Source organism: Apus apus, chromosome 2 (assembly GCF_020740795.1).
Source record: "Apus apus isolate bApuApu2 chromosome 2, bApuApu2.pri.cur, whole genome shotgun sequence".
Classification (NCBI taxonomy): domain Eukaryota; kingdom Metazoa; phylum Chordata; class Aves; order Apodiformes; family Apodidae; genus Apus; species Apus apus.
The window spans coordinates 83,552,488-83,573,804 of record NC_067283.1 but is presented as its reverse complement, the minus strand read 5'-3'; the positions used below and the strand labels follow the sequence as shown (position 1 = coordinate 83,573,804).

The following is a 21,317-nucleotide window of genomic DNA, read 5'->3' as shown; positions in this document are numbered from 1 at the left end:
TAACCAGGGTAAAAAAGTAAGAAATAATCTTAGGTAGCCACCTGTGAGTGTTGCTCAGATCAATATTATGTTCCTCAACTGACAGTTCTCAAAAAAGCTTCTGGCTCTCCCGCCCATGCAGTAAGTATTGATGGTGATTGTCTTTGACAATCTTTGAAGAAGCACAAAAAGAAGTAAATCAAAATCTGTTTCTGTCATGGAACTTGTAAAGAGCCTTTCTGTATCCACTTTGACACAACTATACATTTGCTTTAAAATCCAGATTTATTTGTTTCTCTTAAAATAGAGGAAACTTGATTCTAGCTTGTGAATAGATTTACCCATTGGAATTGAGGCTTGGAGATGTTTGCTATGATCTAGGTCACGCTGATCTTAATTAAAGAACAAATCACCATGTATCAGGTAATGTCATGCACTATTTTGATAGTCTCCTGCTGCAATAGTAGCTCAAAAAAACTAGCAACTGAGCACAGCGTAGGCAAGCTAAAAGACATGCAGTTAACTTGTTTCCAAAACATCTTTATTCAAATGTGATTTAAATTTCCTCAGTTATGGAAACATTTCCCATGATATGATAGAAGTTCCTGTAACTACCATAAACACTCCTGATGGGAGACAAATCTGGAGTATTTAATTTGTTTGTTTATTTTTAACAGTAATAGCAAGCACGTCCTCATCTAAAAGGCAGCACACAAAACTTTGTCATTTGCCACCCACTCTGCCGTTTGTCTTTTTTCTTTTTCTGGAAGTTCTTGTCTTAAATGCTATTTTGTGCAGTCTGTCCTTTCTTTGTTGCCTTACTCTGGTAAGGGACCTGGGCAGCCTGCCTGGGACTTACAGGAGTGGAGAGGGGAAGTGGCTGTGCTGTTACAGTAGAGGAAAGGGCACCATTCCCTTGGGCACCACCATCCCCAGCTCCCTCACCCTGCCAGCCAGCAGGCACCCCTACAGTCTGTCGTTTGGTACAGGGCAAGATGGTTGACAGCTCTGTGGTTTGCTAATTCTCTTCTACTTTTTTCAGTCATGGATGTAGGGTCATTAATTTTCTTTGAAAAATAATGACCTGTGGAGAAAAGAGGTTATTTGATGGTGGGTGGCATATAATATTTTTTATATTCTGCCTATCAAGCTATTGAAACAAGTGGACAATATCAAATGTGTAAAGCATAAAAATTATTTTTATGCTACAAAGTATTACTTTTGGGAGATGCTTAGAATTCAGGATTCATCTTACAGCCAAGTTCTAGAACTGTAAGGCAGTTTCTTTAACATGTCCATGACAGTGTCGATGTTTTCATAACCACCTTCGTCAGCATCATGTTTCAACCTGAGTCTTTAAGGCAGTTGATTTGCTTTTGGTATTTATCCCAAGTATGAGTAATATAGAAGCTAAAATAATGAATTAAATATTTTCTGTATTTAAAAATTTCTTACATTTTCTTCTACTGTGAGATAATTTCTCAATCCTAACAAGTTTGGTTTTTTTTCACTGTCTTTGTTATGTTTATTTAGTTGCACTCATCTTTGTATTCTGATTGTACTTCATTCCTTAATCATCTGTCTGAAATTAGTCTCTAGTTGTGGTAGGAGACTAATCTTTTCTTTCATCTGTAATAGAAGTTTTCAATAGACTTCCAATTGCTCTTCTATAAATTATTTTTAGATTTGTTTCTAACCATATAAAATTATAATGTGTTGGGATTTGTGGTGGATTATTTTTATTTTTAATATCTGTTTGAATTGACTACTGGTGGTTGTTTGAATATATCAATTGAGCATTCTCAAACTGACTATAAGCATGTTGCTTGTGATGAGCGCTGTATTGTATATTAAATTAATGTTGAATGACTGTGCAATGTGCTTGCAGGCAAGCATACAAAGAACTTAAAGAAGGGATAGATTTCTGAATAAAAGTTCATTAAACTGAGCTATTTTTTTTTTTTTTAGAGGCTTTTAGAATCCATTTTAATTTCCTTTTAATGCATAGTCATTAAATATATTAATGAACTGTTCTAACTCTGGTTTCATTTCGTACTAGTTTGATTCCTGCTAAGCTCTTTGTTTGATTATTTATTTTTTTTATTGTGGGACTTGTTTTTTTTTTAATCTTATTTTAAGCTCCATTCATTTAGTCATTTATTGAACACATATAGCAATTTTTCACCAGCAAGAAATGTTTAAAAAATTCTGGTAAAACTTGTAGTATTTTAAAAGCATGGAGGAACTTACTATATCTTTTTCAGCTAGGTTTGGTTATTTATTTTTAAAATCTGAATAGACCAGTATTTGATCTCTTCTCTTCTGATATTTAGTAAGTGTGTACCAATGACAAACACTGGATAGTGTAATTTCCCTGCCTATAACCTGCAGCTAAAACTGCTCTTGGAACCCAGTGAGTATAGTAGCTTCCAGTAGTACAGGAAGCATAACTAACATCCCTTATTTTTTATCCGTTGGATGCCTGGATTACTTGTAAAGAAAGAAAAACATAAAGGTACTTCATTTAGTAGCAGTACAGCTTTGACACGGATTACTTTCTGAAGGCTTATAATTCTTTTGGTAGGGCTGAAAGGTAACAGAGTTGAAGTGATCTGCACAGGAAAGTGACTGCAGGGTGTCTACATAAACGACAAATGCAGTTTTGCTACCTCAGTTCTGTCTCCATTTAGAAGACAACAATTAGAATTTTTTAACTCTGAGAGAATTGTGGAGATAAGCACTTTAAAGATTATGAGCTTTCAGGTATCATAGTGAAAACAAGACAAATGTAATTTCGTAGTCTTCTGTAGCATTTTGCCTTACTCTATAAAAAATCCTTTTAAGCTTTAAATACAGGAAATTCCAAGGAGAATCATTTAACTTTGTACCGTATGAGTTTGGTACAATCCTAACATACTTGGCACAGAACCACTGTACATATTCTGTCAGATTGGTGCTTGTGGTGAGTAAAAGGAGTGAAAAAAAAAAAATGGCCATTTTTTAATTGCTTTTGTAGCCCAGCACAGTTTTCTGCCCTGCAGTGAGAGCAATGTGTGGCACAAAGCTGAAAGTGTGCCTTTACTATAGGAATTGGCTAATATATTGGACCTGTATGTTTTCATTAGCCTAGGAAAGTGCATTATTCTATCTTCATTGTTACTGCACTTATATGTGCCTGTGAGGCTCTATCTAATAATCCTTTGGTCTAAGGTGCTGCAGGGCTCCATCAGCCTGCAGGTGATGGGTGAGATACCCTGCATATTCACTGTGGAACCGCTTGTTTCAGCTGAAGAGCAGCCTAGTCACCAACCACACTGGTTGGGAGAAGATAAGGACCAGGAAAAACAACCTTGCTAATCCTGAGGAAAGCTCTATGTAGTTATCCAGTCACCAGCACAGTGGTGGAATGGCTTTGGAAAAATAAATATAAAACAAAAATATAAGAATATTATAATAATTTCCAAGCCTACCCCCCCCCCCCAGCTCCCAGCAATCCCTAGTTGAGGGGTAGTATCTTTTTTTAAAAAAAATAAATTTGGTCAACTGTTCTTCAATAAGTTTTCCAATTGATTGAAGTTTATAGTAAACTTCAGCTTCCTCAGCATCACATGCCAAGGAACTGCATAGTTAGTGTGTTTTATGTGCCCATTTGACATCCTCTTGATCTTTTAGTGAGACCAATGAACGGTCAGTCCCTGTGTACTCAGTGCTCTGCCCATCCAGCAGCGTGTCAATCTTTATTATGTTCCCACAATATTGTCCCTTTTCTAATCTGAAAACCTCAGGCTCTTCTCTCCACTCCATTTTTTTCTTGTTCCACCCCTTTTAAGAGAGGTAGACCATTGTGTGGAAGTCTCAAGGTATGGTCATGTTGTGCTTTTACACAGTGGTATATTTGGTTAACTGCTACCAGCTACACAAAGCACTTCCAAGCCTGGGTAGCTTCCAGTATGGCAGTAGGGGGGTTCATGCTAGACTATACTCATGCTGCTGGAGTAACCCTTCTGTAAGGGGGTGTTTTGTACACCCCAAACTGCAGTGCATCAAAGCAAATGTGGCTCACCAGGGTGCACAGCTCTAGCTATGGCCCAGAAAGGATAACAGCATTCCAGCATGTTCTCTGTGAAATCTAAAAGAACATCTGAGAGGAAGATGAACAGGGGGGGAGGTAGGAGGGGAACGGTAATGGGATTGAGAGTTACCTCTGGGGCATGAAATATAATTTGGGAAGAGTTGCTAGGGCACTTAATTGTTGTTGTGAGCTGGCAGTGATAAATGACTCAACCTTACTGTTGAGTTTTTTGTCCTTGGTTGAAGAATTACATTTTCTAAGGTTTTAAACTCTGGGGTTTGGTCTTGCAGTTTTGTGGTTAGTCATTTGCCGTACAGATCCACCTTTAAAAGATATGTAGTAAAACTCCTAACACACCAGTGTCTCTCAGCTGTCGGTTGTGCTCATTAACTACAGGCTGTGCAACTAATTTGTAGTTTCTGTATTTTAGTATACAGCAGCACAGCTCATGGTTTGTTAAAATGTTTTGTTTATGATTTTGCCAAACTAATAAAATTATGTTTTTTAAGCAGGATGTGTTTTAATTAACATGAAGCAAACATTATTCATAAATGAGTGTTTTATATATTAATTACTTTTTAGGATTTTAGGGTTTCTTCACAGCAGTATTGACTGTTTGATCATTAAAAACATTTAGGATTAGATAGGTATATTATTTTTTCATATTTTTACAATTTCGTCATTTCCAATTTTAAATCGGTTCTTTGTTTTCCCAAAGTATATGTAACATTTACAACGTCTAAATGTATTCCTATATATAGTAACACTATTGTTTGCAAACATGTTACCACAGTTACATGGAAACTAGTGACAGATTTCTGACTGCATTAGTCATTTCATGCTGCTTTTTTAAATACGTTGTTTCAAGATATTTTGTAATTTGGCCTCATGTTAGTCGAAACTCCAGTTTGCTGAAGTTCCCAATACTACATCATCTCTGCAGTTTAGAAGACGAGCTTGTACTTAGTAGTACTTCATGTGACAGTGTATAAACTTTTTGATTTTTACCAACATATGGACATGTAACAAAAACTTTATTTTTCTTGTGTATTCTCAAGCTAATATTTATACTTAGATTTTATTACAGTGAAATAATGTATAGTACAACTTGATGCAGACGTATCATTTGTTATTCATCAAAGCATATGTGAAAGCAATGATTGAAGACCAAGTTTGAAGACATCAGTGCAAGAAATTGCAACTCTGAAAATTCTCATTCACAAATCATACAACTTTTTTCTTATAGATAGTCAAAATAATTTGTCCTTTTCATGCTGGCTGATGGTTTTCTTCAGAAGCGCCATGGTGCTTGGCTTGGAGCTCAGGAAGGTCTGAGCTCTTTGAAAGGCAGCAGATAAGGGACAAGGCAACAGGGCTGGGTCTTCACTGCCCAGATCCCAGCCCCACAGCACGTGAGCAAGGCAAGCCTATAGATAGCAACTTGATTCAACCAAGAGTCAAGATCATAAGGCAAAATCATGGTGAGGAGAAAGGCATGAGGTCAAGCCGGGAAGTCAGTCCATAGGTCAGAATTATGTTTGGCAGTCGCTTGGCACATCCACTGTGAAAAGGTGCAGCTGCGGTCAAGTCAGTTCACAGTCTGAGGTCCAGATCAAGGGGGTCTGTGGTTCTGCATAGCTGAAATGGAAAACAGCATTGCTCTGACACAGCTCAGGCAGGAGCTAAAGGCCATAGGCTATGCTTAAATAGAGCTTCTAGGCCTGTGGATGTAGGTGGAAGGCCCAGGTGAGGCTAGGAAGTCCTGTTAAGTTTTATGTTGCTTTCAAAGTTTTCAAAGACAATTGAGAATGGCCTTGTAGTGATATCAGCAAGCTCTCTCAGCTCTTGTGGTTGCATCCTATTGTGTCCTTGACTTGCACCTTCAACTGGAGCTGTAACAACCTAATGAGAAAATAGTCTTCTGGGTCTTTTGCCTCTGAGACACTCTCCAAGCATTCTTATTTAGAAAAGGCAAAGAAAAATCTGTTGATATGGATTATGTGCTGTGCAAATGTGGAGAGAATGTAAAACAAAAGACAATTTTTTATGTGGAAATGGCAGATTGCTTTTGGAAAAAATACCATTTTGTTAACAAGAGAGAAGCACATTCATCCCTGATGTAATGCTGCTAATTTTGTGTTGTAGGTAAGACATTGGCTTAGAATGCTTCTCCAGTTTCAGAAATAATGAAATTTCTTTTCTGTGGTAAAGTCTTGATAATAAAGAGAGCACTTAAATTATATTACCTTCTTTCTGTAAGATAAAGTCAGGCACTAAAAAGCTGTAGCTTCCCAAACCAGAATGGGATGCAAGTTTAGATTTTGTTGGAGGAAAAAATACTTTTTCCAGGAAATAATCTCCAAGGCTCTGTAGCAGTGCTTGTGTGGTTAGTGTGCACTGCCCTGGCGTGTGTTCTGCAAACATTTTTCTGTTCTTTGGCAGGCAATATGCCTGTTCAGCACAGTACAGAAACGTCTACTTGCGTTTGTAACTGCAGGGAGGTTACGTCTGCCCTTAGCCACACAGGCAATGTTGGCAGCTCCAGAAAACACCAAACAAAGAAAGGGAACACAACTGTTTTCTTTGTCAGCCTGTGAAGTAATATTACGAAGATTCTTTCAGAGTGGGAACAGAACAAAAGTAACAAATATTTATTTCAAGCAGAAATTTATTTTGTATTCACTGATATTTTACTTTGCATCTAGGTCTGTGTTTGCCTTGCTCAAGATGGTTGCCTCACTGACAGCTTGTGCCTCTTAGCACTGATTCAGGATTCGAGGACTAATTTAGCTTCTCAAACTTCTTTTCAGTGCTGGCCAGCTAGCTGTCTCTAAAGCCACTGCTCATGCTTTTGCTTGCTTTTACTGAAGAGCGCCTTGTAAAAGACCATTTTGAAACAATTCCCTGTCCACTTTTGTGTTACCTCCATAAACACATAGCTATGCTATCTGCACAGTGCAAACTCAGAGATATTTCTTTTACTACAGAAGTGGACAAGTGGAGATAGAGAAAGATGAAGAAATCCATAGGGAGACAATAGAAAGTCACAATTTTGAATGTATACATAACAGAAACCCAAAGAAATCCTGGAGCAATCAACTAAAAAGATTAAACAAATTTACTGAATTAAGGAGCACTAACAAAACCCTAAGCAGGATTTTTAAGCCTTGACCAGAGGAAGCAAAGTTCCTTCTGGACCCTTCTGGCATTTTAAGTTTTACAGTGTTGGGAAGTCTTCTATTGTGTGACCTTACTCGAGGCTCCCCTCATGCTTGCTTGGGGCCAGCATTTAGAGCTCTCCTGTGAGCTGCTGATCTTATTCTTTCTCATGCTTTTGCTTCATGAAGTCCCAACACCAGGGACCATACCTGGTTTTCATGCTTCTGCGAAAACCAGACCTGCTGGTGTTACCCATCTAACTGGCAATTCAGAGATTACTTCTGGAGTTTACCTACTAAATCCTGCCTGCTCATTGGTCAACAGTCTTCTTTTACAGAGTCCATAGCTATTTGCCATGAAGCCTGTTCTTTGGAGTCTCAACGCAGTCTTGAAACATCTTCCTCAAATTTATGTGCAGAATAAAAGGGAGAAAGCATGTCAGTTATTCTTAGGATCTAGGATCACATAATGCACTGACTTAGCCACTGTACTACCATCCTATGATACCACCACCAAAACACCAAGTTCTTCAAGTTCATGCATGGATATCTGAGCTGTGTTTGTTTCTGGGGTGTCTCTGAAATTTGCTTGGAGAGAAGTTCTATGCAGAGTGATAAACTTGAGCTGGTATGAGTTTGGGAGAGATGGAAGAGCTTAGGTTAGCCTGTGTTGTTCTTCAGCATCCTACAGCTTGTAGAAATGTCTAATAATATAATCAATAGAAGTGGGGAAGGAAGGAATCAGTTTCTGTGCTCTTTTAGACACATTGGAGAACTGCTGATTCCTAGGTGTGATTTTGTAGCTTCCACAAAGAGGAAAGTAGACTGAAAACCTTTTTTGGCAGAAGGAGGTGAATGATGAGGTAGCAGAGTTTGCTGATTGGACTGGGATATTCAAAGTAGAGATAATGAACATCCACTGTAGAAAGCTAAGAAACACTTCCTTTAATATGTTTAGTTGGAGAGTAAACAAAGCAGAGACTCTTCTGCAGCCCCAATGCTGAACATGGCTAGTGTCCATACACTTAAATTATTCTGAGATAAATTTTAAGTGAACAAAATTAAGAAAGGAAAAATTAACTTAATGTTTATGTGGATTTACAGAATTGAGAATCTGTATTTAAAAGATGAACTTAAATAACTGCCATTGCCTTGAATAAACTTGCCATTCTAGTTGATGCTGAGAAGTGTTTCCTTGAGATAGCCCATTGCTTCCCAACATGTGGGTGCTCCAACACTCTTTTCTGATTGAGAAGATATGGTGTGTGAGGGGTACTGCTCCGGATCTTTTCTAGTGTAGTATTGTTGGTATTTCCAATGGCAGGCAATACTATTAAAAGGTAGGTTGCAGGGTGAAACTTAACTCTAAAAGACAGCTTGTATTAGCAAGTGCAACTGGTGGTTTTTATGTAGGGATTTTCTTTTTGTAGGGGGTTATTTTTCTGCTAGAGAATAAACAGTGCAGACATGCCGTATAAAAAAACACCCACATGTCAAATGCACTCTCTACATTGCCTGAATTGCTGCTTAGAAGCACCTATGATGTAATTTTTCTATTAGCTTAAACCATGCTAGGTTCAAAACAAGTATCTCTTCTAAACACAGGCAGATGTGAAAAATTAAGCAAAATTGTTTCTTATTTTTTTGTCGCTGCATGTACATTAGATTTTGTAAAAATAGATTGTTTTCCTGTGACTATTTCTACTTTTTTTCATAGCATTCCAATACTGTTTCAGTCAAATTTAGAAATGAAGTAAAAATTTAATAATAAATAACAATATGACTGCAGTCATCTGGAAATTGGAATATTCTTTCCTTTACATTACTTTTTTTATGTGTATTCTTTTTTTTATGTAGGAAGGTCTGTCAGTTTTTGCAGAGCGTCATGATGTATTTCCATCACAGACTCACAGCTTGTCTTTTCTAAAATATGTAGAAATTTATTATACAAACTGTAAACCAATCATTAAGAAATGTGTTAAATGCAAAATCTGTTAACAAGGCAGAGAACTGAAGGTAACAACAGACAAGGTTATAATGGAAATGGCCTTTATACTAGTTCAGTGGACTTCTATTTGTCTTCCTATTCACAATATTAAACCCATTTGATTATGAAAATATATTCTTTGGAATACTTCTTCATGTTTATTACTAGAATTTAATTTTTCTTCCATGCATTCTCAACCCAAAACCTGCTTTTTGTATGGTGCACAGAATTTATAAGTTCACACCCAAAGCAAAATCTCTAACAAATATTTTGAACCCAGGAAAGAATAAATGAAAATACGAGCAATCAATACATACCGAATCTGTCAGAAAATTATAATATGGAAATTAAATTTTGTTACTTTCAATATTACATAGTCATAAACAGTTTTAAATTTTAAATTGTAATTCAGTTAAAATATCATTTGCCTTAGATGCTCCGCAGTCTTACTATAAAGAAGCTTATGGAACTATCTCAGTTCACCTTGTGCCTTATGCCTGTTGTAGTTGCAATTGTTACTGCTAGAAAAAGCCATTCTGCTAATTAGCAGTGATCTGGCAGGCTTTATCAGCAATTTTAGAATATATTTGCTTCACTGAAGTTAATCAGCCAAAGTGAAAATATTTAATCTGTGCAAATGTTTTTTTAAAGTGTTGCAAGACGTCTCTGAGTTAACACAACTCAGATAAGAGTTGGAAGAACATATATCTAGAAGTATATAATTTATAATAGATACCATCTAGAGCCATGGCAGTGAACCAAACCAATTTCCCCTTCCTTGCATGCTCAATCCTTCTTTCAGCAGCTGAATAACAAAAGGACTTCCAGAGAGTCTGTAAGGCCATTTGACATCCAGGTTATAAAAATACTCAGGGAACGCAAGACCATCACAGAGAAACAACTTCTGTGTCCCTGTTCAGGGAAGAAGTAACTGAAGAAGTTCCCACATTAAAATCCTTCTCAGAGGCATGTGGAAAGGAAGACATATATAGATTATTCTAAGAGAGACCTTGGTTCCTGAAGACCATAAGGTAGCAAAAATAAACTTTATAAAACTATTCTAGAAAGGGTCAGGGAAACTGTAGGACTGTTAATTGTCTGCATGAAGTGAAAACCAGAGCTGTAGGAATAGCGAGTCTTAAAATCATAGAATCATAGAATTATTTGGGTCAGAAGGGACCTTAAAGATCATGTAGTTCCAACCCTTCTGCCATGAGGAGGGACACCTCCCACTAGACCTGGTTGCTCCAAGCCAAATCCAACCTAGCCTTGAACTCTTCCAGGCAGGGGACATCCACAACTTCTCTGGGCAACCTGTTCCAGTGTCTCACCACCCTCACATAAAAGAATTTTTTTCTCATATTCAATCTAAAATTTACCCTCTTTCAGCTTAAAAGCTATCACTGCATGCCCTTGTAAGAAGTCCTCCCCTCCCCCAGCTTTCCTGTAGGCCCCTCCAGGTATTGGAAGGCTGCTATAAGGTCTCCCTGAAGCCTTCTCTTCTCCAGGCTGAACAACCCCAACTGTCCCCAGCCCTCTGCATGGGATAAAGAGATTGTATTTTGGAAGAAGTAAAGGGAAATCTTTCCTTAGAAATGTTTTGCAGTTGTCTGAAGGTATCAACAAACACGTGAATGAGGCTGTTTTAATTGAAAGCACTACTTGGATTTCCAAAAGGTCTTTGAAAGAGTCCTTTGCCCAAGCCTTTTCAGTGAACTGAGTAGCTGGGAGGGATGCATGGGTAAATAGTTCTTTAAAAGACGGGATAGAAGGTAGGACTGATGGTAGGTTCTTATATTCAGACTTAAAGAATAAGAAAACTGTGGAAGCATGGAAAATATCTCTTCCTCGGACAAGTACCTCTATTTATTTAATCATTGCTTTCAGGTAGTTTCAGAGTAATAGGCTATTGCTAATGCTGTGTAGTATTTTAGGTGTCTATAAAATATAACCACATGCTGCTATATAGGGTTGTCACTAATACTGGTATGAATGTGAGGTACTGTGCTAACTTTTGAGGTGTTAGTCAGAATATATGCCCAGAAACCATGTGATTTAGGAAAAAAAAATGCTTAAAGTGTCCAATGTGCTTCACACTTAAGCCTTTGGAGTAGAAAGTCTGACCTGAATAATGACATCTTGGCATTTTTGAGGCATGGGGAGAAAATGGCATATTTTGTGTAAAGACGGAATGAGTTGGCAGCAGCAGCATGAATAGGTTTGAATATTTACTTCATTCATTTCTGAATGCAAATCAAATTCAGTACTTTCTTTGTCCCAACTTGCTGACTCTTGATAGCGTTTTCCTGACACCAGAAAACTGAACTTTCACGTTTTCTAAGTGCAAATTTTCCTGTTATTTGCCCTCCAATGAAAAACTAACCTAAATGCTGATTGGAGATCTCAATATAGTTCAAAATGGTAACCAAGCTCTTAAAGAAACCCAACACATTAAAACACATATAAGAGTGTCATAATAAAAAACTTTGGCTCTGAGGACATTCTGGAATCAGTTTAATCCAGTTTTGTAGGTCATAACTATCTTCAGTTACGCAGCACTCTTGTTATTCTTTGGAAGTATGTAGCCCAGGACTGCTGTTCTCTAGCAAAGGCTGCCAAATTATGAAAAATTAACTTGATAAAAGTTTGTTGTAGTCATCAGAGAAGCAGAACAAATACTTGAAGAATATTTCTTATTAAAAAGCTTATCTAGTTCATCATGAATACTGATAGAGAGAAATATCACCTGAGGAAAACATTTGTGTAGTTAGAGAACATAAAAATACTATTTCATTTACATTTCATTTACATTACCTATCGACTGGATTAAAACACGTATTTATTGTCACCAGTTTCCAATGCAATAGAAAAGTTTCATTGAATATATGTTCTTGCTGGAATTTATTAATGTAATACTAAACTGTCCATTGATTTTTGTTTCATTATATATTGATAACAGAGAGTATGTAGCATACATAATATGCAGTGCAGTTAAACACAATATGAGCTTCAACATTTGAGGAAGAAAGCTGAAATCATTATTGTGGTTTTGAGGGTAATCTCATTTCCAGTTAGGTGTGCCAGAAGTTACTACTTTAATAAAGAGCACATATGGGATTATCAGTGCATTTATCTGTTTGTCCTGCCTTCTCCTGTTAGCTTTTGAACCTATTGATTAATTTCTGTAAAACTTGCCGGAAGGGGAGATGTTTAGAGATATATAATATATAAAGAAATGTAATGAAAACTTTTAAATAATAATATGAAATAAAATTAATGAAGATGGGTAGATAGTACAGGAGAGATGCTTAGTGATAGTCCTGCTACGGGAAAGGAAGGAGAAATCTATTGTTACACATTTAACTTGGCAGCGTATTACTGATACTGTAAGTAAATAAATTTATATTACAGATTTTAGTCTTTATTTAAAGAGTGAATCAGATTAATGTCTTGGAAAAGACTGAGAGTATCTAAAAAATCAGACGGTACTATTTCTGTAATGTTTCAAAGACATATATTACCGCATATATGATTTTTTTTTAATTAAACTGTTTAAATTTTATTGTATTAAATGTATTTTTTTATTTTTAATAGCAATAATCATTCCTATATCAGATCTAGGACCTAAAAATGAATCCCAGTCTTTTTAAGATGGTGAGATGATCAACTTTTTACATACTCTGTTTTCAAAATTAAAGTCAAACTCAAAGTTACTGTTTTACCTAAATAAATGTCTGAATAGGTTTGAATTTTGGGGTTTTTTTTGTTTGTTTCAATTAATTGTATATTCAAATATGTTTGAGCAGGTTTAATAGTATTGAAAAAAAATATATCCCAAAGGCTCAAGTAAACACAAAAGCCATGTTTGCTGGCAGGAAGGGGAGTGGAGTGGCTGGCTGGTTCCTTCTAGACTAAGAGAGTAAGAGTTCCCCTCAGGCAAAAAAAAATATTTTAGATTCAAAAGATGAAGAGTCATTAATTAGAGTGAATTATGTCACTTATGTATATTACACAGAAGAGATCTAAAGGGACCATAACTGTGATTCTTGTTTCTAGTGTATTTTTCCTGGTTTTGATTCAAGAGCTTATACTTTATGGTCTGTTTTAATCTACCCTGGCATACAGATAGGCTCTGTGTACGCACAGAGCTGAGTAAAATAAATGCAGTCATTCCAGAGAATTGCCTGGAGCTATCAGAAGTATCAATCTGTAATAACAATAAAAATAGAATCACATCAAGTAATATAAATACTATAGAAAAGGAATATCCTGCTGGTGTCCACAATGCACTGATTGCAAAAGCTACAAAGAGAATTACTCCTACAAACTGGAAGACAGAGTCACAACTTCCTGGCTTGTAAAATGACATAAATTCCCCTTCCATAAAGGGACTTTTTACCAAGTTTATTTTAGCACTGAAAACATGAAGCAGTTTGCTGATGTCTGGAATAATAAGTAATTCAAGCAACTGTTCTTGTTTTTCATTCTAGGTTATTTTGGGTAAATCTTGGGTTGCTGTTTTTTGGTTTTTGTTGTTGTTTTGATTTGTTTTTTTCCTTTTTTGTTTGTTTGTGTTGGTTTTATTTTTAATTGGGTCATTTCTTGCAAAATTGCAATTTTTCTATTTACCTAACTTGCTTACAGACATTTGAGATTCTTCACGTTATAGCTTTTGGATGGAAGTCTTGATCTTCCTGAGGGTAGGAAGGCTCTGTAGAGGGACCTGGACAGGCTGGATCGATGGCCTGAGGCCAATGGTTTGGGGTTCAACAAGGCCAAGTGCTGGGTTCTGCACTTGGGTCACAATAACCCCAGGCAACACTACAGGCATGGGGAAGAGTGGCTGGAGAGTAGCCCAGAGGAAAAGAACCTGGGGGTGTTGGATAACAGCTGGCTGAACATGAACCAGCAGTGTGCCCAAGTGGCTAAAAAGGCCAGCAGCATCCTGGGTTGTATCAGAAATAGTGTGGCCAGCAGGAGTAGGGAAGTGAATGTCCCCCTGTGCTTGGCACTGGTGAGGCCTCACCTTGAGTACCGTGTTAAATTCTGAGCCCCTCACCAAAAGGAGGACATTGAGGTGCTGGAGCATGTCCAGAGAAGGGCAATGAACCTGTTGAAGGGTCTGGAGAACAAGTCTTACGAGGAGCGTCTGAGGTAACGGGGGTTGTTTAGCCTGGAGAAAAGGAGGCTGAGGGGAGACCTCATTGCTCTCTGTAAGTACCTGAAAAGATGTTGTAGCAAGATGGAGGTTGGTCTCTTCTCCTAAATAAGAAGAGATAGGACAAGAAGTGGGCTTAACGCCAAGGAAGGTTTAGATTGGGTATTAGGAAAAATTTCTTCACTGAAATGGTTGTTAAATATTGGGACAGGCTGCCCATGGAAGTGAGGACACTGAAGTTTCTTGTTTCTTCTGTTCATCAGTACTGTGTTCTCATTGTGGCCTTCATGAGCATTTGAGGATTTCAATACCTTTTACCTTTCAGAGTATTAAAGATAATGTTGTGAAAATTCAAGAAATTTTACTCTGAATTCCTAAGGAAATAAGTCTGCAGTTGCCCATATTCTGTGTTCAACCTGCCATGTTCTGTACCCAGATAACTTTAATTCATGAATTTATACCATCAGCCCTGAAATGGAAATAAAAATCTGAAAGACCGCACCATTATTTTATGAAAGACAGGAGCTTTCATGATAGAGACCCCAATTTGGTGATGTTCCTAAGAGAAATACAGGTAAAGGCCAGTTTCATTGTGTAATAGCAGCTGGCGGACCAGGCACTTGATCACTTGTTTTAATGCTGTAGCTGTAACAGTCTTTTTGAGGAGTTGGAAGCACTGTATAAGTAAGGAAATAAACAGGCAATAGGGTACAAATCCATAGGAAGACAGACATAATTAATGTCACTTCTCCCCAAACTACTTGTTTTTGAAACAGTGGTTGTCATATGGGTAAAGAGTCTCCTGTCTTCAGTTCTGTCAGCTTTCTTGTTAGCTATCACATAGCTATAGATATTGCTGATGCTGAACATCATTAAAACATTGGAATTCTTTACTTTGGACCTCTGTAGGTCTAGAAATGTGAAAGAAAACAGGTCAACATCATATCACTTGACTAGAGCTCCATGGGCAAGAGTGTTGTATGGAGTGGCTGGAGAACCTTCTCAACACATGTACTAAAATAATGGTATTTAGCACAGTGCATGGTGACAATGCAAGTTACTAGTGTTCATGGTGGCTAAACATTTATTTTTTAAATACTGTTTTTTAGTTTCTTTTAACTGTACCCGCTGTTGTTCTTTCTAGCTGAATTTTGTCTAAAACTTTACAGGTTCCTAAGAAGTACAGACTTGTTTCCAAGCATGGCTAGTCACACTGCAAACCATCAAATGAAAGATCACATGGGGAGAGAGACTATTCACCTTTGCAGAGCTAAAGAATTTGCACCTTGACACACAAGAATTCTTTTTACTCTAATTTCCATGCAGATGATGTAAATTACAGCCTTTCTTGCCCACTCCTTAGCTTCCATTTCCTCAGCTTTCTTATCCAGAAGAAAAGTGGAATCTAACTATTGAAAAGATAATTAATTAAGTCAGGGAGGGCATTGGTAAAAATTCTGTTCATGCAAGAATTGTGGGAAGGGTCTGTAGAATCTGGTTGTTTTTTTAGGGTGTTAGGGTTTTTTGGGGGTTGAAGGTTAGACGCAATGATATTAGAGGTCCTTTCCAACCATGACGATTCTGTGATTCTGTAATATCTAAGAGGAAAGAAATGCAACAAAATAACTCATAAATTGTAGGCTTTCCACTTAGGGAAACTTTGAATGCAGTTACTAAGGTATTTAACAAGTTATTTATGCTTCAGTTCATAAGCAGCCTATATTCTAATTCTTTTACTTTTATATAGCATAGTACTTTGTTGTATACATACACCTTTGTAGGCAGCTTTCAAAAATTGAACTAGGATTTTGCACCATTACTATGTAATCCGTATAATAAACTACATTTTTTTTTCAGCAACCCAATGCTCTCTTGAGAAATTAGTCATAGCTACTTAACTTTGTCTTCATTTGCTTTTAAATACAGTCTATTTTGGTAGTTAAGCACTAGATATCAGATTACTTTATATTCACTGATGCTGAAAAATACATGTGCTTGAATGTAAAAGTACAATTTAGAAAATGACCCACTGCCTGGAAGTGCATGCAGCTTTCTGTAGGTCAAAAGAGATGGAAGAGAGATCAGACATGATGACGTTCCTTAAGTGATTAACAGGTACAAACTGGTACTTGGAGTACTTAGAGATACTTCTTCATGCTATCTTGGTGTTCCTGGCATTAATTTTTGACTCATATTTACATCACCTTCTGTAGACATTGCATTTATCCATCAATTAAGCAGAATCTTCACCACAGTGTACATCTAAAGGCTATATCTAAAGGATACAGATGTCCCAGGAGATGGACTTCCCTCTCTATTGACTGTACAGAGATGTTGGAAATTCTGTTGGGTGACTCAATGTTTCCACATGGTGAATTGAGTTGGAGCGTACTAGAGTTTATGTATACTGTGGATGTTGGTGTTTTTTTCATACAGCATCTGTTTGTAAAGGGGATTAACTAGGTTCATGCAACACTATCTTTGAGGTCACCCTGGTCTTCTTCTGCTGTTGCCAGCTGGTAACAAAGAACCATGCACCCAGTCGCTCACTCCTCCCCCCACTGTGGGATTGGGAGGGGAAAATCCAACTAAAAACTCATGGGTCGAGACAAGGATGGGGAGGTTTCACTCACCAATTTTGGTCACAGGCAGAACAGACTCAACTTAGGGGAAAAGAAAAAAAAAAGAACAATTTAATTTATCACCAATAAAATCAGAGCAGGACAAAAGAGAAAACAAAACCAGTCTTGAATAGCTTACCTCACCCCACCCTTCTTCCTGGGCCTAAATTACTTTGTTCCTGATTTCTCTACCTTCTCCCCCACAGTGGCACAGGGGAAACAGAGAAAGGAGTTTATGGTCAGTTTGTCACATGTTGTTTTCTGCTACTCCTTCCTCCTCAAGGGGGAGGACTTCTCACAGTCTTCTGCTCCAGCGTGGGGTCACTCCCATGGAAGAAAGTCCTTCATGAACCTCTCCGACATGAGTCCTTCCCACTAGGTGCAGTTTCTTCAAAAATAGACTGCTCCAGCACAGGCTTCTCACAGACTCATGGCCACCCCTGTGGCCCCTCTCCCACTACCAAAACCCCACCACACCAACCCAACACAGTTACCATTATTAGTCACAACCTCTTCCACCACTCAGACCTGTCCTCCTTGGCAGAAGGACATGGCCTACATTTATTGTATATGTATTGTATTACTTTATATATATATATAGTGTATATTTATTGCATGTATTGTATTCAGGTGCCCCTTAGCTCCCTTATAGAGGTTCTTGGCTACAGTTTTATTTGCACAGTTGATCAGAGCTCTCAGATGCAGAGTTTCTTACCAGAAGATCCACCACATCTGCTCTTATCCTACATTCATCTGGTGGAAAGGGAGATAGAGGTGGGTAGAAATAAAAAAGAGGGAAGGATAAAGACCTGCAAAGACCCAGCCTAGAGAAATGACAATGCAGAAAACTAGTGTGACTCAAGATTTCATTCCAAGTGCTTTGGTCCAGGTATGGTTTACAGCATGGATTCTTCTCAGAGCAGGTGACTGAACAGGAGGAATTTTTTGTACAATTGCATACTGATTAGAGTACTTGCTTACAAAGTGAGAAGCTCAATTAATGTAGGTTTTTTTTGGACTGAGAAAAACTTTGAACATCTTTCTTTTAGAGCAAACTCAGGATGGAGCTCATCTCCATCATATGTGTGAAACTGGTCCACAGTTCAGAAGAAAATGCAAGATGTAGGAAATGAGAGACTCAGCAAGAAATATACATGTTGTTTAATTTGTTTAGTAATGTTAACTGCATTTTCTATTGAACAGTCTATGTGTATTTCACTCAATAACTCTTCAGTGACAAATACAGAAACATTCACAGAAACATTAAGCCAGTAAAAAAAATCTGTTGGTCTAAGTTAGAAACCAGTTCACTCATTTATTGGAATTTTTTTTTCTAAGTTAGTACCCTAGTGACACACTTCTGAATGAAACTAGCGTGGTCTAGCCAAAAGAATGAATGAAGATTTGAACAGAGTTTCTACCTACATACCCGCTTACACACTTGATGTGTTACATTTACACTAAGTATGCAAAGGCTGAGATATCTGAGTTGTCTTTTAACAGCCTAATTCAGGTACTGTAAGCTAGCACAGAGCTTCATGTGGGCTGAATTACCCTATTGAGAATCTGAAAAGCCTGGTTAATTCGCTTCCTTGCCTGTCAGTCGCTTGTTTCCATCTATTTCTCACTTCAGCTAGTTCAGTCATAAATCTCTAGTCTGTTTTTCTATGGCTGTGAAGATGATACTCATAATTTATTCCTCCATCTAGCTATCACAGTATACTTTTTAAAATTTTGATTGGTTATATTCCTGAAGTTTTGCTTTAAATAGTCTATAACTTTATGAAGTCGGACAGTACATTTAGTAAGCTTTTCAAGAAAGATCAGTACATAGAGATTATGACAGTATACTGTTTATTTCAGTTCAGATCAGTGTCCCTTTTATTGCTAAACCTTCCCACTGCATATCTAAGAATCTTCTATGCCCAGCAATCTTTATTTCCAAGCATTTATTCTCATTTCATAATTTCATTTCAAACACTAGCAGTGATTGCCAGTTGGAACACCCTGCCCCTAGAAGGTAATCTCTCACACAAGATCTTTGTTCACTAATCCATGTCTGCTAAGACTACTGTGATGTTACTCGCATCAAAGCAGAAGCAAACACTTGTGATTTGCAAAGAAACGTAAAAGTATTTTGGGTTCAAATGTTTTTCTGTACACTGTCATCTCTTACAGGTTTTTAAATCATTGACTGTTATAAAATGTTTCATTTATACTTTTTCTTATGCCTCTGCTTCATAAATGAGGTTCTTTGGAGAAAGTGAGAAATGTAGGTTTTTCTCCTTGAGTTTATCTTTATGAATTCTAGACATTTTTAAGACCTCAGATGGAGCTTTTGGAAACATTATAATGCCATGATCCTGAAGTTTTAGGGAAATAAATTAAAATTTTATCAAACTGAAAACGTCAATCCTTTTTGTGGCAAAAGTGTATAATTCCTGCTTTTAGCTGTATGGAACCATGAAAGGTGAGATGTCAGAAATGTCACTGATGGAGAAACAGGTATTGCTAGTAATGATCTTATAATTTTTGAAGAAAATAAAAGCATTTCTTTGAAACTCTCATTTTTAAGTGTACATTTATAAAAGGAGCATTAAAACTTTTTTTTTTTTTTCTTTTTTTTGTGAATAAAATGTATCCCTCAAAGAGAGGGATTTCTGTTAATAGGGCAACTTAGCTCATTTTTCTGAACCACTGTAGCATACTGTCTGATTTTTTTTCTGACATCTCTGGCTCTTTTCATACTAGTCCACAAAGGATTGCCTGGTACACAGGTACACCAAAACTGACCGTGAATGATCCCTGAGGAAATCTATGATAAACCTCATTATTGGATTAACTGTGGAGAATTAATGGAATTTTAGCCTGCTTTCTTCCTCCTTACCTTCCAGACCAGGAGCACTATGGCATCATGTAGTACTTGTATTCCAGGCTATATGATACACTAGGACCTTTCAGATTGATCAGATTGAAGCTGTATCTCAACTTCAGTCTCCTTTAATACATATATTTTTTATTGAATTCAGAATTGGTTTCATTACTGTGTTTCTTCTTCTCTGAATGAGCTAGGATGGGTAAATGTGTCTCTATTTGCAGCAATAAACTAGGGATAGTTGAAAGTGTTAGCATCCCCACCCAGTATTCCATCCTTTCTGAAGTTCAACCACAGGAAAGCCCTGCCTCTCTCCTCTCTTTACTTTCTCTGAAATGTCCCAGACAAATAATAAATAAAAGGGGATACTTTAAGCAAATGTATTTCTCATGTGCATATGTTGTGGTGTACACTGAGTATCTCATGCTGCAAGTTTGACCCTAAGTTTTGTGAATTACGTTTTGTGGTTTAGGCAAGTGCAATGTTTTGGTAGAAGTGAAAAGTAAATTCTAGTAGTGAGTTGTCAGATCTCACTGTGTAAACATTGCTTACTGTCACCAAGGGTAATATTTATAGATGACTGACGAATAGTTGTGGGTCAGGCTGAAATAAAATGCAGGTCAGGCTATTGATGTAGGTGAATCTTTTCACCCCTTAAACTTGTGGCACTGCAAAAGAAAATGTCTTGCCAAAGGAGTGTGGGAATAACATGGCTTCTGGTGTTATTAGGAGCCATAGCTATTGTTTTACATCAGTAGATCAAGATCCCACTTAATACTCAGCAGTGGATGTATAACCGGAACTGAATTTCTTTTCAAGAAAATCTGTCTCATTGAATATGCAAACATGTTGTTCATTATCATTCTTACTTAATGCTAAATGAAAAATGTTGTTATTGCTTGGGATTTTGCCACTGATTGTGAAGGCTTTTGGAAAGGTGAACCCTTGCTAGAAATCAAACACAAGCAAAATACAGCAATCTTTCATTTTAGGTTAGGATTATGTTCTGTTCACTTATTTATATAAATTTACTGATTTTTTTTTTTGTTTAACCCCCTAGATATTGGCAAATGTGATCATTTTTATCTGTGGAAACTTGGCAGGAGCATACCACAAACACCTCATGGAACTTGCACTGCAGCAGACGTATCAGGACACATGCAATTGCATCAAATCTCGCATCAAGTTGGAATTTGAGAAGAGGCAACAGGTAAATTCACACCCACATCTGGATCTGTTTTGCTATTTTGACACTATCCCCCGACTCATCAGTGTACAATCCAGTTTGCTAATGCAAAACCACTTGCTGAGTTACCGAAACGAAATATGCATGCAGTCTTTTGAACAGGGTTGTGCACAATTCCCACTGGAATATAAGAACGTATTATAATTATTTGTTGTGTCAAATACATGTTTTCTTTCATTAGTTTTTACAAATATATTTTATGCTAAAGGAATTTAAAAAGG

The 21,317-nt window shown here is 37.2% G+C and overlaps 1 protein-coding gene across 2 annotated transcripts in view; it reads left to right on the top strand.

Moving 5' to 3' along the window:
- Nucleotides 1-21,317, top strand: part of ADCY2 (adenylate cyclase 2) — a 230,638-nt gene that overhangs the window by 88,155 nt on the left and 121,166 nt on the right. For both annotated transcript variants that reach the window (XM_051611652.1, XM_051611651.1), the window contains exon 4: nt 20,911-21,060. In XM_051611652.1, the coding sequence (XP_051467612.1) occupies nt 20,911-21,060 (150 nt within the window). The remainder of the gene's footprint in view (nt 1-20,910; nt 21,061-21,317) is intronic.